At 35.6% G+C, this 25,859-nt stretch overlaps 3 protein-coding genes and 1 pseudogene across 6 annotated transcripts in view; 3 read left to right on the top strand and 1 right to left on the bottom strand.

Moving 5' to 3' along the window:
• The first annotated feature begins 135 nt into the window (after positions 1-135).
• On the top strand, positions 136-2,986 carry LOC127946109 (retinol dehydrogenase 11-like; annotated as a pseudogene).
• Positions 2,987-3,127: 141 nt separating this feature from the next.
• Positions 3,128-9,033, top strand: LOC127945886 (retinol dehydrogenase 12-like). Of its 2 annotated transcripts, none has more exons than XM_052541984.1 (7): positions 3,128-3,327; positions 4,836-4,951; positions 5,642-5,797; positions 5,935-6,039; positions 7,074-7,283; positions 8,309-8,501; positions 8,692-9,033. In XM_052541984.1, the coding sequence occupies exons 1-7, from the start codon at positions 3,314-3,316 to the stop codon at positions 8,792-8,794; spliced, it is 897 nt and encodes a 298-aa protein (XP_052397944.1). In that variant the 5' UTR covers positions 3,128-3,313; the 3' UTR covers positions 8,795-9,033. The 2 variants fall into 2 exon arrangements, with proteins under 2 accessions (XP_052397944.1, XP_052397943.1); XM_052541983.1 differs by lacking the exon at positions 3,128-3,327 and adding an exon at positions 3,367-4,430.
• Positions 9,034-9,873: 840 nt separating this feature from the next.
• Positions 9,874-11,701, top strand: LOC127945888 (protein transport protein Sec61 subunit gamma). The gene is made up of 4 exons (XM_052541989.1): positions 9,874-10,039; positions 10,636-10,741; positions 11,241-11,343; positions 11,545-11,701. The coding sequence occupies exons 2-4, from the start codon at positions 10,648-10,650 to the stop codon at positions 11,552-11,554; spliced, it is 207 nt and encodes a 68-aa protein (XP_052397949.1). The 5' UTR covers positions 9,874-10,039; positions 10,636-10,647; the 3' UTR covers positions 11,555-11,701.
• LOC127945887 (thiamin pyrophosphokinase 1) overlaps positions 11,547-25,859 on the bottom strand; it is a 61,934-nt gene continuing 47,621 nt past the window's right edge. For all 3 annotated transcript variants that reach the window (XM_052541985.1, XM_052541987.1, XM_052541986.1), the window contains one exon: positions 11,547-11,920. In XM_052541985.1, coding sequence (XP_052397945.1) covers positions 11,781-11,920 — 140 coding nt within the window. In that variant the 3' untranslated portion in view covers positions 11,547-11,780. The remainder of the gene's footprint in view (positions 11,921-25,859) is intronic.

A 25,859-nucleotide genomic window follows, 5' to 3' on the forward strand; every position in this document is an offset into this window, starting at 1 on the left:
GCTGAATTTAAATATAAATTTATATTTGAAAAAAAGTACCAATGACAAAAAAATCTTATTGAGCCCAAACATTTAAACAGCAATATATATATATATAATTTTTATTATTAGTCATCCACTGTTTCCACATAGAATATGATTGTTCCTATCTGTCGAGAACTGGGAATCTGGGGGAAGACCGCTGGAAAAGAGCGATGGATCATTCCATATTCTCTTGGTCGAAGTAGAGGTGTCAGTGATCCTAATATGTTACAGTCGTGTCCGAACAGATTGTGTGCTATCGGGTGACGGGAGAACCCCAGGTTTGGACACAGGTGCTCCTCTGGCTTGGCTGGAAATTACCTGATTTTTGAAGATGAATAATTGAACTGAGTTTCCCACCACTTAAGATCGAACACCAGACACTGGCATTAGTGTGTGGTTTTTAGCCATTTTAAGGTCCAGATGTTCATGTGAAATAAAACAGCAGTGTCTTTGACAAAACTTGCCTATTGATTTAGTGTTATAGAAAGGAAAGAAATTCAGAATCAAGTGAAACATCTTACCGGTGGGGATCATTTAGTGCAAGAGTTTCCTAGAATATCTTCAGTTAGTGTAACCAGTAGGTCACACACACAAACACACACAGCTTTATTTAGCAGCATGACCTTTCAGAAATATAAATATAAAGCAATAAATGTTTTTTGCATGCAAAAATGGTTCAGTTTCTTCTGACCTCAGGAATACATTCAAGTACAAAAGACACTTGAGCATTTATTATGACACGCACTCAGTATCATGAGTAGCTTTGAAAAAAAGCCTTCTTGTTGGTTCACACGTGATAAGACTGCTGGAAAATGAATGTCTTTTGGTAAGGTGCTTTTTATTTCATCTGTAACTTGATTAAGAGATATTGACATTTATTATTATTGTTATTATTAGTAGTACTAGAAGTAGTTAAGAAATTAAAAAAATTACATTACAATTAACATGTATTAACATCTCAATATGCACATTGTATATGATTATAATCTAAGACCTGTCTTTCAAAAGTATTATTTCAGCACTGTTTGAATTTTAATAAAGAAATAAACCCTTTCAATCATTTACATTATTAAAACTATACACATAACATTATAATCAACATGATTTTACATTTTCTGTTTAATATGTATAGTATATATGAGTCAATTCTTTGTCGGAAATTATGTATAATTTATATATATATAGTATATATATAGTTTTTATACATTATTATTTTAACAGTTTTTGTGACATATTATGCTACTAAAAATGTTTAATAAATAAACTTTTCAGAGAGCTTTTCACCAAAAGCTGGTCATCTGATATTCAGTTAGATGGAAAAACTGCTATAGTGACTGGAGCAAACACTGGGATTGAGAAAGAAACAGCCAAGGGTCTGGCAAAGCGAGGTGGGTACTGCGGCCAAATACTTACTGTGGAAATAACATATCGAGCCTTTTCATAGAGCCACGGATGAAGTATATTAGATCTGACTGCATAGCCATTAGATCTGATACATAGGCCTATCCAGATTAGAATATGTTTTTCCTGAAATTGCTCAAAAGAATGTACCAGGTTTTCAAGTAATGGAACAAAAGCTGTGCTTTATCCCAAGGTGCACGGTTGATCCTGGCCTGCAGAGACCTGCTGAAGTGACATCAGCAGAGACCTGGCGCACACCAAATCCATCTGTGATTTTGCTGAATTAATTTACAACAGTGAGTTATGGTTGAAGAACTTTTGTTTATATACATCATACATTTAATTCTGATCAAATTATGTTTCCTTTTATTTTATTTCAGCTGAAAAGTCTCTTCATTTGCTGATAAACAACGCTGGTGTGGCAATCTGCCCATATTCAACAACAGCAGACGATTTTGAAACACAGTTCGAAGTCAATCATTTACGTTTGATGAAGTGCTCTAGTCGTCCTCATTCTTTCAAAGAATATCAAAGAGTCCCTGTTTGTTGTTGAGAAGCAATGGAGATTGTACACACTTGACGTGTGATGAATGACTCCTTTTCTTCTTAAGGACATTTCTTTCTTACGTTCCTCCTTATGGATCTGTTGAAGCATTCAGCTCCTTCCAGAGTGATTAATGTCTCCTCATTGGCTCATTCCATGGGAAAGATCCACTTCGAGGACCTGAGCAGTGAGAAAAGCTATCATCCCCTGAAGGCCTACGCACAGAGCAAACTTGCCAACATACTTTTCACGCGAGAGCTCGCCCCAAGAGTGGAAGGTAAGAGCAAGTATGTCGTCATGCATGAAATTTTTTTTTTTTGTCTGTGAAAAACAACCAGAGTGTCCACGCTGTCAATGGCTCTCATCATTTTCAGTGTATGAAAAACCACACAAGTGTGAATAAATGGTGACTACATGTTTTATCCACAAACATTCTTCATTACGGCAATTCTTGCGTTTTGTGGAAATTGTGGCAAGTGTTGTGGCAAGTGTTTTTCATCTCTTACTGTAGGTCATGTAATGTGACATTCAGTTCTGTTTCTGTGGCAGAGATGGAAGTGAATGTTTATGCTGTTGATCCAGGCCTAGTAAATACAGGAATCATCAGGCATTTGAAGAAGTCTCTGCAGTTCTTTGTGAATACGTGGTTTGCAGAGGGTGCATATATCACCCTATACTCTGCCCTCACCCCTGTCCTGCCCACTGGAACCAACTACAGGTTTGTTACAACTTGCTGATGCTACTCATGCTCATAAAATAACAACCTCAATGCCCATCTTTCCCACAAGAAGCTTGTTCACATGCTTTTTATTTTGCACTAGTGATGCTAAAGTTGGCAGCAAGCAAAATAACTACTCTGATGTTTACTAAATATTTCCACTCTTGATTTCTCACAGTAACTGTGCCATGGCTCTATACTCCAGGGCCGCCAGCGATGAAGCATCAGACTGACGCACCGAGGACATCTAGTGGGCGCACGCGGTCACTGCTTTTGCAAAAAAAAAAAAAATTGTAACGTTTTTAAGTGGGGTGACGTGATTGTATTGTGTGTTCTGGTGACGTGTAACCGGGATGTCCAACTTTGCAAAAGAGATTCAATTGAACAAGGCTTCCTCGGAGTTCGAGGCCATCATCGCGCGCGAGCCCATATGTGCGAGCGGTGTGTGCATGAGCGCATCACGTTGTTTACACTGAAGTCAGACGCGTTTCATTGGTCGGAGGACAGAGCTCTGGACGGGAGGGGCTCGGATCTGGACCGCATAGTAATATCTCATTCATAAATTACATAGGAAGATAGAGTAGAGCACTACTGTCTCCTGAGGGAAACCGGCCAGTATTGGAACAATGCACTCAATAAGGTAATGCTGGTGTCAACTTCTCATTTTTCTTCTCTTCTCTTCTCTTCTCTTCTCTTCTCTTCTCTTCTCTTCTCTTCTCTTCTCTTCTCTTCTCTTCTCTTCTCTTCTCTTCTCTTCTCTTCTCTTCTCTTCTCTTCTCTTCAGTATTTTTGATCTAACATGTAAAAAAAAAAAAAAAAAAAAGAAAGAAAAAAGAAAGAAAAATGCGCAAAAATATAAATCTCAAATGGCAATTAATATAAAATTGTTTTTAACAATTTGCCATATATCGAATTTTGGATTACAAGCTGATCTGATTTAAATATGGGAGAAAGGGGCTAATTGTCACATGGGGAAGTAGTCATGAGAACTGTTATCTCAGTCAGCAGCTATGAGGGTTTGAGTCACAAATCCAATTACATACAAGTTTTGACAGTAAGTTTGTACTGTATTGTTGCTTTCCAACAACATCCAAAACCCTCTTAAACTGAATTCAATTGTAGATGTACAAAAATGTATTACGTACCATGTTTGATGGTCAAAACAATGGCATTTTTGAAAGTTACTTTTTATGTTTATGCTGTTATACGAATTGCTGAGTTTCATAATTATTTTACTATAATAAAAGCTTTTAATAGGCAGTTTAATGGCAGGTTCTTTTGAGAAACTTACAATAAAATAATGTGAACATGCCTCAAAGTTGGGTTTAGTTAACTGCATCTTCATTAGAATTAAAATATACAGTACTTTTTGTAGACTGCACGTAAAGCAGCTGTATATAGTTCTGTGTATTGTGACCTTTCAGCCCCCTATAGTTAAGTGAGTGAAATTCACTGTTTTAAGTAAAGTTGTACTGTACATGTGCATTATAACTGCATTAAAGCAATATGCCCTTTCCCCCCTCACCAAACTAAAATATTCAGAACACATATTTAGGAGGAGCGTGGGAAAGAGAAGCCATTCACCTTATTAGAAGTCAGGGTACCAACAGAATGCTTTTGAAACTGATATTTCAAGGTTATAAAATGCACATAATGTTGCTTTAAAGCTTGAAGAATGGTCACGGACAGTGAGGGAGATTTACGTGACGGAAAAGATAATACACAGTTGAAGACTCCTATAGAGTAAGTTTACTGAGATATGGAAACTTTAAATAAAGGGACTAGGTGAAATGTTGGGGCAGTGCTTTTGAACATATCCTGTACATTTGACTTCGAATAGACTGCTCTGGTCTTTGTGTAAAGGGTCCCATCCAACGCTGTTGCTCTTTATATCTCCTTTTGTTGTTGCTCTTGTTGTTTTGGTTTTTAATTATTGTATATTTTTCTCTCCTTGTGCAGTAAAATAATGTTTTTTTTTGTTTTTAGCGCAGTTCTGAGACAAAGAAAGAATGCAAGAAAAATATGTCATAATGACCTTTTTTGCTTCCATACGTGACAACTAGCCCCGCTCTCCCTGTACCAATTCACAATCCACCAAAAAATTTACTCGTTACATTGTATAAACATTAGCTCTGTAATCAATTTCAGAAATTTCTTCTGTGGCCAGTGGAGCTCTTCTGTACGTCTTGATGACAAAACAGTCATAATCACAGGAGCTAACACAGGCATTGGCAAAGAGACAGTGAGAGACCTTGCAAAAAGAGGTAAGGAACTAACAAACCTCTCAAGCTTTCGGGAAGCTAACAAGCCATGCGTGATGCCACTCTAATTAGAAGAGGGTATAGAGAGGTTAACTTGGAATCACTGCAATCCATCACATCGTATTCGCACTACTGTTGCAGTTGATAGCTTTATTTATGGATGCATATTCATTGTAGTCTATTCTTTTTAGTATTGCATACAAATCACCATAACCTGGGATGAAAATAACAAATGCAAGGATGAATCATTGTCCTAATGTCAAATGTGATACGATCGAAACAACAAATTATTCATCTTATAAAACCGACAGGCTCTTGGAAGCTTTGAATGCATGCTGATTAATAAACGACAGGATTACAATACTTTCTGCCAAAGAGATGTAAAACTGTACACTTTCCCACATGGACCCGCTGAATTCCAACAAAGAAACTCTGACGCTCGCCAGCCAAATTGCTCTGAATAGTATAATAGACGTTCTGCACAGTAATTACCAGGCAAACAGCTATTGTGTTAGCTCATCAGCCTTACATGCTAGTTTAGCACCAAATGAATTCTTATGCAAGGACATTTCACAGCAAGGACATTTGCTGGAGTATGTAAACACAGTTCTTTTTAGATCCGTGAAGGATATCTGTGCAGTCTTCCATGACTGTTTGCGCATTAATATCAGCTTCTGTATGTGTTGTCCTCAGGGGCTCGGGTCATCATGGCCTGTCGAGACCTGGAAAAGGCAGAGGAAGCCAGAAAAGAATTAATGGAGGATTCTGGAAACCAAAACATTGTGGCGAACAGACTTGATTTATCAGATACCAAATCCATCAGAGAATTTGCAGAACTCATAAACAAGGGTGTGTGTGAGACAAGTGTGATATTAAGAAAAATATAATCTACCATACATATACACGTTTTAAATACTTGTATTAATATAATATTAATTTGTTAATGGGTCTTTGTACTTGTGTGTGTGTGTGTGTGTGTGTTTTAGAGGAAAAGCAAGTCAACATCCTGATCAACAATGCTGGAATTATGATGTGTCCATATTCAAAAACTGCTGATGGCTTTGAGATGCAGTTTGGTGTAAACCATTTAGGTAATGTTATTGACGTTTTACAGTATGAAAGAATATGTTTACATGCATGCATTATTTACGTTATCATGACGAATATGATAAGTGTATTTCAGGGAGTTTGACCAAAGCCATGAACCATAATCGCATCTAAAAATTGTTGACATTTAATAAAGGACATTTGATACATTATTGTTCAAAATTCTGGATTAGTAAGATTTTTTAGGTTTTGGAATAAGTAATTGTAATTTATTCCTGCAATGACAAAGCTGAGTTTTGAAAAGCCATTACTCCAATCTTCACTCTTAAGAAACATTTCTTTTTTATAATCAATATCGAATTATAGTTGTAAAATATTTTAATATAGTTTTTAGTTATAATATTGCACAACTGCTGCTTAATATATTTTTTTTGTGGAAACCATGTTAATTGTTTTCAGGATTCTTTAAATGACTTTCCTGGCACTTTTGATCAATTTAATGAATCCATGCTGAATAAAAGTATTAATTTATTTGATTAAAAAAATTACTGACTATCCAAATGTCTATATTTATTTCAACAATAAAAATTCAATGCAATTTTATGAATATCTGAGGCGATTTAAAGTTATTATGGTTCATCAGCATTTTGTTGTAAACACTTATTATGCCCCAGGAATAATTAATACTCTCTGTAAAATTACATTTCCTGTATCTAATCAATACTTGATCTGACCAGTAAGTCAAGTAAATTGGTCCAAAAGTGACCTCCATTAAATTAACCACAAATTACATTTGATAATAGACTAATCCTATATATAAGTCTCAGACTTCCTATCAGTGTTGAGTAGCCAGCCTCTAAATTGACAGCGCATGCTGTTTAATCGTTTATCAGCCGAGGTTAGCTTCCTGTTGGAACCTAAGCACTGACATACAGTTTACATCCTTTCCATATACATCCACTTCCATGCATTTATTGAGTAATAGACAAATAAAGCACCGGGGGATCAACAGGACACGAGAGACAATGAAAGGGCAGACAACCCCTGACTATTTTTATCTTCTCCAATCCACCAACAGGTCATTTTCTGCTCACCTACCTTCTGCTTGACCTCCTAAAGAAATCAGCCCCCTCCAGGATCATCAACGTGGCTTCTGTGGCCCATACATGGGGCAGCATCCATCTGGATGACATAAACAGCGAGAAGGGTTACTCTCCACGGAGGGCTTATGGCCAGAGCAAACTAGCTAACATCCTCTGCACACGCTCCTTAGCTAAAAGACTGCAGGGTATGTGACCGTCAGAGCAAGGCTATCCGTGTCAGACTAAATATGATCCTTAAGAACTCACACTATAATGTCTTGTTTGTCTTCTCTCTCCTGATCTCTGCTTGATTTGGTATTCATTAGAGTACAACGTGACATCAAATGCAATCTTTTTCCCTGTCAGACTAAATAAACACAACCAAAACCAGGACACACTGTGTCAGAGGGGGTCACAGCTGATCTTTGTGTTTTTCTCAGATTTTCCTTTAGGATGCAGGACTGTCCTAAGAATGTGTAGAATGTCCTTTTTCTGACACCGTGATCTGTTCAGAAGGGCCACAGATCAATCACATCCTGCATGGTTTACAATCATGCCAGTAATTCTGGTAAAAAAAAAGTAGAAGGCATTGTTGCAGATTTATACAGATTCTTAATGACTTGTTTGTGGTGCCAAAGGTTTAACTTTGACAGAGATGGAAGGGGGAGTAAAGGAATTTAACTAATATAATACTATTTGAACCTGTTTGAATCAAAAACTATGATTCTATAACCCTGTTTTAATACACAAATTTCTAAATCCTTTGGATTATCAACATTATCAACATCTCTACAAAATAGTCTACATGCCCTCTGTCATCTGAATGACTTTATACCTTTTTTCTGGAGTATGAGCTCCATATTTCCCTACATCATACAATATGAGTCATAAAAACCTGATTCATCAAATATGATTGATATGGAAGATGGATATGTATAAAACACATGCACACTGTAGTTCAGTTCCTGAATAAGTGAAGCTGTTGTTAGTGTTAAGTTTTTTTTAAATCCAAAAATACATGGTATGCCCATGATTATTATTATTATTTTAAAGCTACCATGTCTTTCTAACCCAATGTAAATTAATGACGGATGGAATCCAAAATAACAGACTTATTTCCATTAAAACATTTCTGTTCCTAATCAAGGCAGTACAAAAAAAGTAAAAAATTGTCATCTGTATGTCATCTGCTAACTCTGTTAGTGATATATGGTGATGGTTGTGTTTGTAGGCAGTGGTGTGACTGTGTACTCCCTCCATCCCGGTGTAGTGCAGTCAGAGCTGTTTAGGAACCTCAGCAAGCCTGTGCAGATAGCAGTCAAGGTCTTTAGCCCCTTCACCAAGACCACCATCCAGGGGGCCCAGACCACCATCTACTGTGCTGTGGAGCCCAAGCTGGACAACGAGAGTGGAGGATATTACAGGTACAGAAGAAACATTTCAATAGAATTCTTAGTCCAGTTATGTGACGATATGAACAAAAGACATCCACCATTTGCATTAGGTTTTTATGATAATAAAGTGTGTTAAACATGAAATATAGAAATGATTGGTCATATTAATGCTCATTAAGACAGTGTCATTCATTAACCTGAGATTCTGCTTTGTTTCTAGCGACTGTGCTCCAGCACTGTGTTCAAGAGACGCTTTAGATGATGAAATGGCTCAGAAACTCTGGGAACTCAGCTGTCAGATGCTTGGCATTACATGGGACTGATGGAGCGCTCCTCTCAGTGACACTCTTATAACAACGGAATGAAAGCTTTTGGACTAATGCCGTAGATAATGGAAACTGTAGTATTCATACAGTGCATGACTGAATCAAAACTATATGTTTTATATTGTACATTGAATACTCTTTTTTTAATACCCTTGCTATGCTGTTATTATATCAATAGACATAGTGAACTGTTATGAATTCAAATGTATGTTGGTCTATTAAATCCTTTTATCTTATCATTTTGCATTTGTTTCCTTTTGCAGATGAGCTGCTTTTATAACTACAGTTAATGAACTTAGCAGAACTGCTAATCTGAAGCATGATTTCTCAGGATTTTGCCTTCCTGCTATCAGATATAGACATGGTGATGGAAGAAACAAATATGAGATGGAAGGAAAATTATATTTCAATATAATGTGTCATGGTTAAAATGACACGGGATGAAAAGGGGTTTTTCAGATATGTGTTTTATTAATGTCAAATTAAGAATAATGAGGGCTATGACAAAAACTTTCTTGAAATGCTTTTAAATTATTTTAAACAACACATTTGTTTTGAAAATGACGGATACCTTGTGGTGGAAATAATTGTAGGTTAAGTTAGGTGGATTTTTTTTTTTTTTGCGAACGAATACAAAGTTTTTCGAGGGAAAGCCATATATAAAAAAACGCCCATTGTATTATTTTTTACATTTGGGGAATGAAGGCGAACTTTTTAAGGGATCAGTACTAAATGGACGATAGATAAAATATAAGGGGAATCAAATTTTTTTAATAATTTTGCATTGGCTCGCAAAACGTTTACTTTAACCTGGGAAAAAAATGCGTTTAAAACCTTTGCATCCAAAACTTCCGAGTTCACCCAGAAACTTCGCGTTCACTCGCAAAACTTGTGTTCCCCGAGAAACTTGGCGAGCGAATTCAAAAGCTATGAAATATATTTTCCATCTCATATTTTCTCCAATCATTTTTTAGGAAAACGGTGTTTAGATAAACTGTTTGAAAAAACGCATATCCCGATAGACAACAATGTTGTATCTAGCTCAGTAATGATGATGTGGACAGGTCGTTTTGCGCCGTGAACTCCAGTCGCTAGGGGGCAGTGTGCACGTCACTGCGCATGAGCCACTTTTAGCGCTGCGTCAGTCTTTCCGTTGATAAATCTACGTGGCTTCACACACAACGGAGTCAGTTTGTTACTTGCAGCTGAACATTTGCGTCGTCCTTTGATTTGTCAACACAGGTAAGCTTATTTTCGTCGAATTTGTGTCTTTAGCAGTCTTGAAAAGAAAAGAACGCCGTTTTAAAATGAGGTTATACGGTTGTCTTACTGAGGACGTTTCTGCCGTGATTTGAGTTTCAGAGTAAACAGTTTCCGATTGATCAGATATGACCACTTTCTTAAACTAATGCCTATGTTCTATTGGGTTATAGATAAATGTAGAAATGATTATCAAAGTCGTTTGGATAATGTTTTTATCTAGTGTACAGTGCGTAGCATGCAGGCTAACAGAGTGCTAGTTAGACAATCTGTAGATTATTATCAGTGATTTGTAGTTAGTTAACTAGTAGTTAACTATGTTCAGTGTTTATCATTCGTGACCTTTTGAGAATCTTTTCAGTAACGTAGACGGGATTCTTGTGATTAGGTTTCGGGGTGGAGGGTAACTGTTATCTGGGGCTTTAAATGCATTCACACGTATTGAACCCTGTATAAAGCATCTGTTTGTGTAGTAACGCAGAAGTCTGGTTGTGGTTCGAGTTCTGTTCACTGATGTTGGTGTTTAGTGTTTTGTAGTTCACATTTGTGTGAGTTGAAATGCTCTGTTCTGTCTCCAGCCTCACATCAGGATGGATCAGGTTATGCAGTTCGTGGAGCCCAGCAGGCAGTTCGTCAAGGACTCCATCAGACTCGTCAAAAGATGCACAAAGCCAGATAGAAAAGGTATGTCCAGTCTGTTGTCTTTCTGATTCAAAAATTCGGTAAGCATAAAGTTATTTAAGGAATATGGATGCTATAATGCATTCGTCTTAATTTGATTAAGTTCTCTTAAACTGAATGCAGATTGTTCTAAATCTATTGATTATAAAAAAAGATAAAAGAGAAAAGTCTAACAAATAGCAATTTAAGGGGGAAACTGAATTTAGTGTTCCTGTGGCTCAAATGGTAGAGCAAGGTTGTGGGTTCGATTCCCAGGGAACACGTTAGGTAAAAAATGTTAGCCTGAATGCACTGCAAGTTGCTTTGGATAAAAGTGTCTGCTAAATCCATTAAATTTAATGCAATTTAATTGATCTCTCTTGTTTGACTGTTTATTTTCAGGAAAATTAAAAACCATTTATTTCTACTTCATCTGCAGACTGTATAGCGTTATTTGTATTATTAAGTCTGTTTAATGATTATGATAAAATAGCTTTTATAATATATATTTCCTGGTCTCTAGAATTCCAAAAGATAGCCATGGCCACAGCAATTGGATTTGCCATTATGGGCTTCATTGGATTCTTTGTCAAACTCATCCACATCCCCATCAACAACATCATTGTGTAAGTAATCCACAAAAAACACAATGTAATTCAGTCTTTTTTTTTTATTCTTTTTTTTATTGCAAGTAATGTGGAAAAAACATTGATTACTAAAACATGATACAATCAAATACAGTGCCTTTTAAACAGACATAGTTTCATTCAGTTTTTGATGAATTTAGTCTGAGATTAAAGCAGGATTGTTTGTCTTTTTGTTAACAGTGGTGGTTGAATCAGCTGCATTGTGAGGCCAAACGGACCTTCGGCTGCCTGAAAGTGTTGGATAATGGACTGAATGCGAACATTTGTTTAAAAAAAAGTTTTTTTTTTTGTGTTAACATTTCTATTTGGCTGTGTTAATAAATCAAAGGCTACACTACTCATTGTCTTCATTAATAAAATGCAGTTATTGCTGAAGAAAAGGCACGTTTTGAAGGCTTACTGCTCCAGTGATTTGTTCACTGTGGTTTAATTCCCATGCTCCATAAAAGTGGCTTGTCGGTGGTGACCTTCACAGGTTTTCTGCCTTCTTTGGGGTCGTGGTCCTCATAAGTGTTGGATGTGCTTACAAGCTGTCCAAAAGCTAATACTTGATTGTCTATGAAGAGGGGACGAAAGGTAAGAAGTAGAGATTTTATGTACATTCCAAACTGTTAAAAATAAATTGTTTCGCATTACATCACTTGCTCACCAACGGATCCTCTGCAGTGAATGGGTACCGTCAGAATGAGTGTTCTAACAGCAGATAAAAACATCACAATCCACAAATAGGTTGCACTTCAATTCATTAAGTAATGCATTTAAGTGAATAGCTGCATATCTGTAAGAAATCCATTATTATTATTTCAAACAATTGCTTCCAACTAAAATATGAGTCCTTTACCAATAATACCGCTTCCTCCAGCAAGCATGCTGTGTTGTCTGAATCCAGAGAGAAATATGCACCGCTCAAACACCTTGTACGAGTGGGCCATTTAGTGGATTTTGATGTGGAATAACAACGGGGATGGACTTTTTCACTGGAGGAAGCTTGTATTGGTATTTTGTCCAGTTCAAAGTTCAAACACTTTGATGGATTGGTTTCTTATAAATACTTTTTATTTCACAAGAAATAAAGGTGTGTGGATTACTTCTGGTTTGTTGTGATGCTTATATCAGCTGTTTGGACTCTCATTCTAACGGCACCCATTCGCTGCAGAGGATCTATTGGTGAGCAACTGCTGTAATGCTTAATTTATCCAAATCTGTTCTGATGAAGAAATAACTTAATCTACATCTTGGCCTGAAAGGTTAACATTTAACAATTTTTCATTTTTGGGTGAACTCTTCTTTTAAGATACTTGATGAATGAGGATTTTCATGCATTTAGGGTGCACAGAAGGGTGGGGAAGTGAGGAAAAAAAGATAAAAAGAAATTCCACTGGAGTATCCAAGTAAACACCAAAAGCTGTGAATACACCAAATCTGCCTGCTGTGGTTTTAATTAAATTGGCCGCCCGAGGCTTCTCACCAAACCCGCCATGGGTGCATGTGGAAATGTTTTAATGAGTGAAGAGGGACAGAACATGCCCTCGCGTAACCTGGTGGGAACGCCACTGTTTTCTCTGTCTCTGGCTCTCTCATTCAGTTTAGCTGCTCACTGGAAAGCCTGAGCAGCAGCGGTGCTGTAATCTGGGTGCCAGACAGAGTTCAATGGCTCTCACTTCAATGGTCCCAGCCATCCAGCAACAAAAGCGTACATTTCTCAATCAATGAGCATGGTATTCCCTTCAGAGAGTCCCAGGTGCCACTCAGAAATGAGTTATATCTGCTTGCCGGAATGTGACTGAATTAAGAATTCTCGGTGGTCCCTTAAAACATCAAGCACACTTGACCAAAGTCAATTATGTGAGGCCACTGAAGCAGAGAAGAGTTTTTATTATTTGGAGCACCAGGCTGGTTCACACTAAATATTTTCTCATGAAAACTTTTGCAGAAGAGTACAAAACCACAGACTCAAAACTTTAATATTAAAACCGTTGTTTTTTTCTAGCTTTAGTAAGAGCTGTCTCTTCTGAGCCTATACTCACCCCCAGTGGCAAAGCTGCATTGTTGTTTACTACACTTGACATCAATCAGCTGTAGACAGAAATCTAAAAAGTATTGAAACCTGTTGCCAGACTTTTACTGAGCATGCAATGTAGCCAAAAAAAAAAGCAAGTTCAGTTATTAAAATATAATGTTATATTGTTTATTTTTATCAAAGTAGTGCATTCAAAATACATTTTCACACTAAAGTAATTCTGATACAAAGACTGTAAAGCAACCTGCTGCTATATATATATATATATATATATATATATATATATATATATATATATATATATATATATATATGATTTATTATATATTATTATTCTTACACACACACACTTTTTATTATATTTTATCACATACACACACACACACACACACACACACACACACATATATATATATATATATATGGAATACTACACTAAGCAAAAACTGACAGAAAAATATTTCAGAAGTCTAAGTTGCCGTTCACAATCCTAAACACAAATGAATGCAAACAAACTCTCCATATTAAGAATTCATACCCAGAATCCTTTAATTGCCTATGCTGAGGAAGACTTAATTTCACTGAACAGTACAAACGCATAAAAATTATACACACAGTCGAAGCTAGAGAAAACCAAGTAAACAAGGATGAGCAGTTTTACTCTGAGGCTACTGAACAAACTTCAAAGTCAAGAAATATCACCGTGCTTCAAAGGCAGCATGACGAGAGAAAAAACAAGCGGAGACGACTGACTTTAGCCTGTCACTAGCGATCAACCGCTCACAGTGGTCTCCTCCAGTTAATCACGCTGATAATTAAGTCAATTTCAAGCAAACAATAGCTACAGTGATATAAACATTGATAACCTTGACTAAACTTTGCAATTAACTAACCACCCCCCGGCTGCCGCTCTAACAGACACACATTTAGTGAGTAAAGCAGAAATCTGTTTCATCAAACAGTAAGACCTAAAGTTTCTGGTCAAATCTTGCAGCTCACAATTTGACCAGTGGTGGCGACAAAGCACTGTGAGATGCGGTGCGTGTCCCCTCTGAGGTTCTCATTTTCATCATCATTTTGGCCTCTAGACGGTGAAGATAAGGTGTTATCCACTTTTTCTTATGTGTCACCAAACATTTCAGCATTTTAAACAGCAGTATCTAAAAAATTACTATGAGATGCATTATTGTTTCTACATTATTTATTTCTACATTTTTTGATTTATCTATTCATATATATATATATATATATTTATTTTATATATGTATGTTATTTTACAGAAATTAATATCTAATTATAAGTAATATAATCATAATATTATTTATATATTTATATAATATTTATATCAAAAGCCTATTTTAAGTGCAATATGTTTACCTTCCAAATCAATTTGCCTTAATGGGTCAGTTCATCCAAAAATGAAAGTTAAGGCATAAATTACTCACCCTGAAGTCATCCTAGGTGTTTATGACTTTCTTCTTTCAGATGGATCCAGTCAAGAGTTATAAAAAAAATATCTTTGATCTTTCAAGAGGTTTGATGTAACTCAACGGGTGTTGCACTGCATCGGTTCATGAGAAGTTTAATAAAAAGCTCATCCATTTTAAAAAAAAGTGATTCACATGGCTCCGGGGGGTGAACAAAGGCCTCCTATGGCGAATCAATATGTTTTTGTAAGAAATATATCCATATCCAAAACTTAATCACTTTAATCTATCTTGCGCTCACTGTTGTAAACGAAGCAGTTCTTGCTCATGCGCAATGCTAGTCTCAGCGTCAGACTTCACGCCCAGGGACCGTTGGCTAAATGTCTGATGTATATGGGACACAAAAATGGAAACACTTAAGGAGTGTTGAAGTCGTCATTGGATTGGTTGAATTATACAGGATTTCCAGGAGACGTGTTTGTAACATTCTTCAACGTTCCACCTGGAAACAAAAATTATGTGCCGCCAAACCCCCTCACAAAAGAAAAAAGACATATGCTGTGTCTGAAACCGCTCCCTATCCACTATATAGTGCACTATATGGGGTGTCAGCCATTTTGTAGTGCTGTCCGACTTCCGAGTGAACGACTTCATTCCCTACATTTGTCCACTGCTTTTTACCCACAATTCATTCTGATTTTGATTGTACAACCGATGTACACTCGCTGAAGCACTATTTCCCACAATCCAATGCGGAGTACCGTCGAGCTGGAACGCGAGAGCCGGAGCAAGCGGGTTTGAATGAGAGATGAAGTTTACATCTTTATTATTTCTGTTTTAAAGTTTTTCCTACATTATTTATATCAAAATATGTTATGTAGGCAATAACCCAGTTTAATATTTGACTAATTTACTGAGGTGGCATCGTTGTTTACTTACAAAACTGATGATAATTTGGTGGATAATTTACATTTTTTCATTAATAAAAGGTAGTGTATTCTGTTGTAAAATTAACGGTCGCCTGAGGACGCTCATCTGAGCTCAAAACGCTGCTTGAGCGAGTTTCAAGATACTAAAAATAATAAATACATAATTATGAACTTGTTTATGTGTGTTAATTTTTGTTCTCAGTACGTTATTTTAATAGCATTTAATGATTATGAACATATAAGCATTACAAAAAATATATATATAACGTTACCATCGATGAAAACACAAAGCTGACACAGAGGTATGTATAACTGCAATAAAAAGTAATTTTGAGTATTATTGCTATTAGTATTATTTTCTAAAATTATGTACAAGTAATATAAAAGTACATATGGAAATGTTTTTGCAACAGCTCCAAGTCTCACGCGCAGTGTAGGCTATATGTGACTGTCCGAATCCGTTCACTTATTTATTTGTTCACTCCTTCCTGATTTAGTGAACTCAACTGCCATACACTATATAGGGATTAGTGAATGAGTGAGCGATTTCAGACACAGCTATAGTGTTTAGGATCAACTAAACGCTGGGTTTTCAAAAGTATGTAAAATATTTAAAGTTTGCGGCGTAGAATCTATAAATTATAACATAGGAGTTTTACACACCAGTCTGCTATTGTGCCGACATTTGCACCCCCCGAAATGTGACACTGAACGAAACAAACTGTGATTGGTTGTTTGACGTGCCTTGGCCAAAGAAAGCTACCATAGATTCCAGACCTTTAGCCATCAGTCATTCCCCGGAACTGCTTCCTTTTTACACCAGTGAGTGCAAGCTAGATTAAAGTGATTATTAAGTTTTTAATATGGATATTAATTCACTATAGTAGGCCTTTGTTCACCCCCCGGTGCTGCGTGAGACACTTTATTTTAACGTATGAGCTTTTTATTAAACTTCTCATGAACCGATTGAGTGCAACACCCGCTGAGTTGCATCGAAACTGCTTGAAAGATCAAAGAGAATTTTCAAAATAACTCTGACTGGATTTGTATGAAAGAAGAAATTCAGAAACACCCAGGATGACTTCAAGGTGACTAATTTATGGGCTAATTTTTTTTTTTAAATTAAAACATTAATAATAATCTATCTATCTGCAATGTGGTAGGCCTATAGATCTATAATATTTTACTGTATATGATATACTCATTCTTAGTGAGAATATTGTAGTAGCCCACAAGATATCTGAAATTAAATGTGGAATTGAACAGCAAGAGGGACATCGTCAGATCAGTATTCTTTATAAAAGGAGTGGTTAAATGATCCCTGACCTCTCAAATGTCTTCTTCATCAAAAGTATACTGACGAGCCACAGTGTAGCCGATGACTCTGATAGTGGACACTCAAGATGAACAGTGTGCTGTGGAGGAATGTGTGAGAGCAGATGTGTGGACAGATGGGCCTTGAGGAAGTGCGCACACACACACAAACACACGTAGAAACTCCCAGCCTCCACTCAAACACATTACAGCAGCTTCAAGGAAACCTCTTCAAGCAGACACATACAGGAATACAAACATAGATATGCATGCAGTGGTGTAGAGGAAGATGTGTAAATTAATATTGATTTGCTTTCCTGCTCTGAACCTTAAATGACTCCTACAGATTTTCCGTAAAATCTATATGTATTTTGTTGAAATGTATGCTCCAATATACATGATCTATCCAAAATAGCAGTTGTTACAGTATTCTGTGGTTTTACAGTATACATCTGTTTTACTTAATTATTTGGGGGAAACTATTATTATTATTATATAGTTTTTTTTCAGGATTGTTTGAAGAAAAGAAAAAAAAAACATGATACATTTCTTGCGGTCACTTTGATCAGTTAATACACAGAAAATGTTTCATTGTTAAGCAATAAAGTATTTTTTTTAAAAGAAATTTCTTACAAAATGAAAAAAAAATAATATATTGACCCCAAACTTTTGGTTGGTAGCTCTATGTCTCTATGATATTATTGTCCCCAGATTTAGCTCAGTTACCTTCAATTAAAAAGTAGAAATTTGATTGGCTAGAAAAGTAATCTCACAGCTCAATAAGCCAGAATATGAAGTATCATTGATATCTCTCACATAAACACAAAAATTTGCAATATTAGTGTTAATAACATTAGCTAATACCGCTAATACATTTTTAAAGGATTCAACCAAAAATGAAAATTTGTTTGTTAGTTTGTTCCTTCAGCAGAACAGATTTTAAGAATTAATTTTGCATTGCAAAACTTGCTCACCAATGGATCCTTTGCAGTGAATGGGTGCCATCAACATGAGAGTCCAAACTTCACAATAATCCACAAGTGATCAATACACCTCCAATCCATCAATTAAAGTCTAATGTAAAAATTAAATTAATCAGTAAGATGTTTTTAATTAAAAAACTTGGCTGTTTAAAACTTGAAAATAAATAAAAATAATAATAAAAATTATTATTAAATAAAAATAATAATACAAAATAATAATAAAAATAATAATAAAAAGTGTGTGTGTAAGAATAATAATATATAATAAATCCTATATATATATATATAGCTGTTCCTTCCAGCTAAAATACAAGTCCTCTATCCATAATATAGTTTCTCTAGTGAAAAAATTGGTCTTGTCTGAATCAGTAGTGAAATATGCACAGATCAAGCCCCTTTTATAAGTGAAAACAGTCCAAAAGAGTTCTAAACATGTTTGTTTGAAATGAGAGGACAACAGGTGATGGATTTTAGCCAGAAGGAACGGTTTGAAGTAAGAAATGCTTTAAAAATGTCTTGATGGATTTGTTTCTTACAAACAAACCTTTTTGCTTCATGAGACATTAATTGATGGATTAGAGTTGTGTGGATTACTTGTGGTTTATTGTGATGTTTTTATCTGCTGTTTTAACTCTCATTCTTATGTCACCCATTCACTGCAGATGATCCACTGGTGAGGAAGTGATATAATGCAAATTTTTGGGTGAACTCTTCCTTTAAAAGTTAGTTTGCTATTTGTAAGGTTGTCAAAGCAACCAACAGGGAGAACATATTTTGCATCCAACTGGATTTTTTCCATGCTGCGTTAATATTAGCATTATAGATATGAAGGTTTGGACAGTAAAGCATGAATAACAAATCTGGCTTTAACACAAAGCTGCTTCTCAGAGCATCCAGGAAACTTCATTAACAATCTCCTCAGCCCGATTCCGAACGATATCTGACACTGCAGCAAGAGCAGAAATGAATGTATTGCTGTTATTGATAATAATGAAGATGTTTGCATGCAGTAATTGCATTTACAACACCAATGTACTTCGCTTTAGTACCCAATATTTACAGAGCAAATTACATGGAGCCACAGAGGAACAGAGCTGAAAACACGCTATAGCCATGGGGCTGAGTCACAGTCGATAATTTTGAAGCAAGAATTTTACTTTTATGCCCCAAAAACTCATCTTGCTCTGTGCTTATCATGTGAGGTGAGGTGTGCTGCTGTACTAGCCATCTGGTGGGCATTGATAGCGCTTCTATTAAATGTTTATGGCTTCATTGGAGGAAGGTTACAAGGCTGAAGTGAAGACACAATGCTAATTCGACCTTCAGATGAGAGCAGCTCTGCTTTCTGCCTTTCCCATAGGAATATGACAGTTTGGTCCCCTGCAGTTACATCATTTCCTCCAAAACAGAGGTGCTGAAGTGGCATCTCAGCAACACCCATCATAAAGAACCCCAATTTAAAGTAATACGAGCTAGAAGCTGCAACGCAGACAGACTGCATTTATAGAAATTAAAATGTTTCAATCTATACTTTTGACGTAAACCGCTGTCTGAAGAGTGCAGGCTGAGCCAAGGTTATACGTTCATGCAGTTTCAAAGTGAAAACACCTCATTGGACTTTGCAGAAAAGACAGAATGAATTAGAGACTAAGTCATCCATTAGAAGATAAAGATTCTTGATATTTGAAATTGATAAAAGGCTATTATATTGCATGCAGCTGTCCTTCCAAATAAGTAAAAAACAAATTAAATAAATATGACAAAAAGAAAACAACAAAACAAGAAGTTTGTCTTTTGGATTTTGGTGGAGGATGCAAGACCTTTTGAGAATATGAAACAAAAATTCTGCACATTAAAAAATGGAACCGGCTTGCTTTGAATGAGATATAACTGTGAATGTACTTGTCCATCCATGCAATGTTATGGTGTTTGCCATTCAAAAGTTTTTTTTTTTTTAAGTATTTGAAGTTTTTTAAAAAAAAAAAAAAAAAAAAAAAAAAAAAAAGAATAAAATAAATTAATAGCAAAACAAAACAAAAAAACAAATCATTTTGAACCCCAAAGAGATTAAAGGACTGTATTTAGTTTTTTTTTTTTTTCAGTAAGCTTATGATTATGTATATTCTGTAACCCTCTAAACTGGCTCTACCTTTAATCATACTACACGGCATGGACTCTTCCCTGAAATCTATCCTGGATTTTAAAGTATTAAGAGCAAGATTTGATTATTCACACCAAAATATAAACAAATCCAAAACAGGTCCATGATTATTCTCATTAGACATAATAGAGCAACATACCTGAATCTGCTGGACTCTACAACTTAAAAAAACAATCCAATCAACCACAAAATCAGGCCTCCATCTAAAGATGATTATTTTACCAATTTTTTACACCAACAAGTTTGGTTTGATATGATTATTAAAGCTGCAGAAATATCAACCAATCATTTTAATATGATTTTTTTGAGACTCCGAATGCAGAAGTTAATATAGCATTGTCATCTCCTTAGTTGGACTGAAAAAGCAAACTGGTATGGATTCAATATAGGTCTTGGTGTGACTGAAAAAATATTGCTATTTTCAAATTTCTCAAAACACTTGAACACTAATGCAGTAGGACAAAAATCATTTAGCTCCATGGGTTTAGAAATCTTAGGAAGAGGAAGACCGGTACAAAAAAAAACTAAGATCAACTACCATTTGACCAAAGCAACACTAGAATCAGGACAGGAAGTGATGTGCGAGGAGTCATTTTAATATGGCTGTATTTTAACAGTCACTAAGGCATGAGAAGCATGTGTTTTGGCTAAACCACCTCAGTTCTTCCAAGTGACGAAGTCACATTGAAATGAAAAGACGACATGATAAAAAGATCTTAAGCACTGGAAAGCAGCTCCCAGAGTTGAGTATTTACTCTGGAAAATGCTGCCAATGCCATTCAAAGTGCTTTTATGAAGACAGGACTCCAGTCATTGTTTTAAATGTCTTGAACTGGATAAAAGGGGCTCTGTTCCGTCCCTTTAAACTCACAAAACCGCTAACACTTCCGAAGCTTACGCACACAGAAGCACAAACCGGCCTGTATTTGTAATTTCAAAGGATTTTCTTCCGCCCCAGGCTCAGATTTCTCTACTGACTTTTGACATCCATTGTTTTTTTTGATCCCGTCTCATAGCATCTGAGACGCTGCATTCTTTTTCCTCTTTAAACATTTCCCAACCCCTAAAAGCATCATTAAAATTCACAGCAACGAAGTTGTGTCTCACAGGGCTAAGGAGCACATTAGCGGAATGGGAAAAGACACTTCTGGGACTCCTACAAGCACAAGCACTTTCTGAAGTCATTCTTGCTGGGGATTCGCCCTGCTATCCATTTGACAGCTTAATATTAAAAAGCTCTGCCTGCTTCCCAGACACTCAAACAATCAGAGTTATGGTGTGCTTTAAAACCTGCTGAGTCATGCTCACTTTACCTTAACAGTGAGCATAATGTGGGATTGCATTTAGCACAGTTTAAATTACTGTCATCGCACTATGAGCATGAGAGAGGGAGAGAGAGAGGGTCTGCTCTTTCCTGATCTGAACAAAACCTGTCAGCCGATTTATGATGGAACTGAAGCTCTTTCACCACTCACAGTCATTCTCATATGCAAATGAGAATGCAGAGCAGGACGCTTCGTCAGCCATTGTTCCATTAAGAGACCTGACATCTTTCAAGACCTCAAAAGAAGCTTTTTGTGCAGTGTGAAGACCATTTGTGGGGAAGTAATTGCATCTATGACACCTTCCCGAAATTGATGTGCCACAAAATAACGACATGCAATTTGGGTTAGTTTATTTTGTCAGTTATAACTCGTATTTGTCCCGTTTTGACCTACTCCCTTGCAAGCTAAATCTTTGAGCTATTTGGCCTCACCAATGACAGCGTATTGATTCATCAACACAAGTGCACTTAGTAATCTTTGATCGTTTTTCCACGTGATCCTGGAACCCGAGCGGTCAGCTCGGTTGTTTTTATTGTCGCCCTATAGCTGGAGAGGTTATGATTTCAGATAAAATGATTTCAAATGTTTTTCCCCCTGACTGAACAGGTACTGTTCACCATTTCCTTCCTGATTCAGATTCAAATAAAGATTTTAACATGAATACCACAGTGTTGTTTTATGGTTCATGAAAAGTAAAATGAAAACTGTTAAATTATTTTTATATGTAGAAAACTGAAATAAAAACTTAACTCGGGGAAACTATAGTGTAAAAAATGTTGCTGCAATTAGTTATAACAACTTAAAATTAGCATTTTTTGTTGAGATATCTTGAGATAACTTAAATATCCAACTTAACTAAACTAAAAAAAAGTTTAAAAGTCACTTTTTACGTTTACTTATTTTTATGTTGAACGTTTTGATAGCTTATTGCAGTAATATTTTTTTTTTTTACAATGAATATAATTAATCCAAAACTAACTCAAATTAATTTTTGTTTTATATCATAAAAAATAACACATTTAATGCAGTGTTATTTGAGTATCATTGAGAAACTGTTATAGTTGTAATTATTTAAAACTATAATTAATTAAATTTTTTAGACCTATATAGTTTTTTTCAGTTTTAGTTTTATTTATTTTAGTACATCAAGTTAAATTAAATTAAAATGAGTAATGCTACAACTAGACTTTTTTATTTTATTTTATTTCAGTTAATATTTATTTTATTTCAAGTTATTCAAAAATACAGTGAAAATTACATTGAAATGGCATGAAAAATAAATGAAACCACATTCAAAACAAAAATAACATCCCAGAAATACATTTGTGTAAGTATGCATTTTCAAATGCATTATGCAGATGATTGTGATTTTCCAAAGAGATTGGCATTGAGCTGTTTTTAATTAAAATGAAAAGGAAGGAGACTAATTACAAAAACAACCCCCTTTACTGAGTTTGACTTTGATCAGCACTCCATAAATTTTCACATATATTATGACAGTTATATTAGCATCTATATGAGCAGCCTAGAGTGAATTATATGCAGCAGTTTGATTATTTATTAGAAAATACTGAATTTCATTCTCACTTTTTAACAGATGAACTGGAAAGTCAACCAGCTTTAGGGTGATTACGGCAAACCTGCTTTACTTCCAAAATCCTATAAACCTATCAACATAATTTGATCCATGAAAACGTCTTTAATCGGCTTCACTATTCCCAAAGTATGGGCCATGTTTTGTGGAGCACAAATAATACTGAAAAGAGTCAGACACAGAAAGAGGGTCACTGCCATCACGGCAGAAACAGAGATTACCACCAGCCTATTATAACCACGACACTAAAAGAAAACCTTCAAATGACCCTTTTAAAAACACTCCACAGCATGCACACGTTCTCTTGGTCTCAACGGGACCTTTTGGTCAGATTGCACTATAATGTATCAAAGGCCACCTTTCGTTATCTCCTCGCTCAGCTTTTCTCAGCAGACGAAACACTAAAATCAATGAAGTTGGGTTGTTTTGGCCTGTATTGACAAAAAAGGGCTATTTTTAGAGGACACATCAAAGAATGAAAGCCTGAAAGCGTAACGCTGTGTTTTCTTGTCCATCGCAAGAGCAATAGTGTCTAAATTCTAGTGATGACCTTATTAACTAGTCTTTTGATTTTCCAAATAAATTATGAGAGGAACTTGCCATGCGAAAGATAGTTACTTCATGGCCAAAGTCTTAAGTAAATCAAAAAGCCACGCAATTGGAGATAGGATTTCTGTAACACTTTCTTTGAAAGTCTAAAATGTTAACCTAGCTGAAAAAAAATGCTTTTAACAGCCTAAGGTAGTTTAGTTGGACTTTGGTGATTTAACAGCCTAAGGTAGTTTATTTGGACTTTGTTGATTTAACAGCCTATAGTTTAGTTGGAGTTTGGTGAGACTAGTCTGTTGGCTGGACATTTTTCTGTCTAGTTACAGTCAACATAAAGCAGCTCAGGCTGGGTCAAAAATCAGGTCAAAACACCTACAATGTATGTTTGTTCAGATGAATATGATTATTTAACGTGGATTCTTGTTTTCAAAAGTATAACTGGAAAGCAAACACGAATATGCAACCTAACTATTGTAAAAATGTAAATAGAAATATCTGTACTTTTTCATACAAATGATTCCATGATATTGTGTTTGAAAAATACATGAATGATACATGTAACGCTAAACATGAGAACATTTTCTTCCTCTTTCCCTTTAAAACTCCCATTTTTATTATAAATAGTCAGTGGGATTTGCTTTCAAATGGTCGAAATGTCATGTTCTGCCCATCCTATACAAGCTCACGCTGAGGCGTTCTGAGAAGAACAGTGTGACGTCCTTTAAAGATTCACACGAACAGTAGGAAGTTTATCAATGACTCTTCATTTTCTGCTTCCACTTTAATCCTCCCTCAACAAAGAAACACAAATACAACCTAACAATGTCAAAGGGGGAGTAAGCAGTAAATGTTATCCGTATGATTAGCATACATTTCAATACATTGTGGTATTGTAAAGTATTAAAGGGGTAATGTGTTGCGATTTCAAGTTTTCCTTTCTCTTTAGACCATTATAAGCTGTTTGTGAATAGATAATATATAGATAATATCCCAAAAGTTAAAAAGTCTCAAACCCAAAGATATATTTTTTATAAAAGTTACGCCCTCCTAAAACACCTAATTTAAACCCACCCCCCATGTCTACGTTACGATGTGGGAAGATTAGCATAACACCACACATATGTTCACGCAAAGAAAGGGGTGTAACTTTTATTCTTGTTGTAGTATTGTTGCCGCCGCCATGTTGTTGAGACACTGTGTGTTTCGTTGTGAAAGCGAAACTACTTTGGTCTTCCAAAAGATGACACAACTAGAAATCTGTGGTTAGGTTGTATTTACAACACTGTTGCAGAACAATTCAACCCAAATATTCAGATGTGTTCAACAAATTTAATGGAGGAAGAAGACTGGGAGTAGCCTACAATGCTGGTGTTCTGACAAATAATCCTGACTCACAGTCTGTAAGTACGTTTACATATTTAAAGGATTTTCCCCTTATGATTCGAACGTCGGTTTTGAGCAGTGTAGAGTAGCACTTGTTGTTTGTAATTTCTCAGATCACAAATGTAGAAATGGTTTTATGTTTACACGGCATGATACAATGCAATACAATGCATGAAAAGACAGTATACTGTCGGCCAATCACAATGCACTGGATAGATGGCCAATCAGCGTTCACCTCACTTTTTAGACTGATGAGCTTTGTAACGATTAACACGTGTCCGTTTTTTAACCTTAAACCGCATTTCATTACACCAAATACACAAAATAATCTGCTTTTTTTAGCAATGTCATATGACCCCTTTAAAGCAACCAACTTTACAATATTTGTTCAGTAGCGTTTTCAAAACAGTGTAGCTTTTCCAGCAACAAGAAGTCCAATTTCAAGCTATAAAAATTAGAATATATTCAGTTTTTTAGTTTAGTATACGTTCAGTTTCCTACCCTAGGCTTTACTGAGATTTTTCATTCGTTCAAAGAGCTTAACTGTTTATGTAAACTGTTTATTATTTTATTATATAAATTGTGTAATTTGAACATTATAGTCCATATTAAAAAAAAGATAATCCCCTTGAATATTTTAAATATACAGTTATCAAAAGTACAGTATGTAAAAGTTTCTGCCATAACGTTAATTTTTATTCAAAGTTGCTTCTGACTTTTTTTTTTCTTCAATATGACACTGAACAACAAAGAAATTCCATTTAAATATAGACATTTTACACAAATTATACAAATAACACTAAATAAAAG

This window comes from Carassius gibelio, chromosome A24 (assembly GCF_023724105.1).
Source record: "Carassius gibelio isolate Cgi1373 ecotype wild population from Czech Republic chromosome A24, carGib1.2-hapl.c, whole genome shotgun sequence".
In the NCBI taxonomy this organism is placed as follows: domain Eukaryota; kingdom Metazoa; phylum Chordata; class Actinopteri; order Cypriniformes; family Cyprinidae; genus Carassius; species Carassius gibelio.

Excerpts from the sequence above, each read along its gene's own strand:
- LOC127945886 (XM_052541983.1), top strand. The coding sequence starts at position 4,363 with ATGGTCACGGACAGTGAGGGAGATTTACGTGACGGAAAAGATAATACA. Across the intron at positions 4,431-4,835 it reads CAGTTGAAGACTCCTATAGA|AAATTTCTTCTGTGGCCAGT; the intron begins GTAAGTTTACTG and ends AATCAATTTCAG. Across the intron at positions 6,040-7,073 it reads GTTTGGTGTAAACCATTTAG|GTCATTTTCTGCTCACCTAC; the intron begins GTAATGTTATTG and ends ATCCACCAACAG.
- LOC127945888 (XM_052541989.1), top strand. The coding sequence starts at position 10,648 with ATGGATCAGGTTATGCAGTTCGTGGAGCCCAGCAGGCAGTTCGTCAAG. Across the intron at positions 10,742-11,240 it reads CACAAAGCCAGATAGAAAAG|AATTCCAAAAGATAGCCATG; the intron begins GTATGTCCAGTC and ends CCTGGTCTCTAG.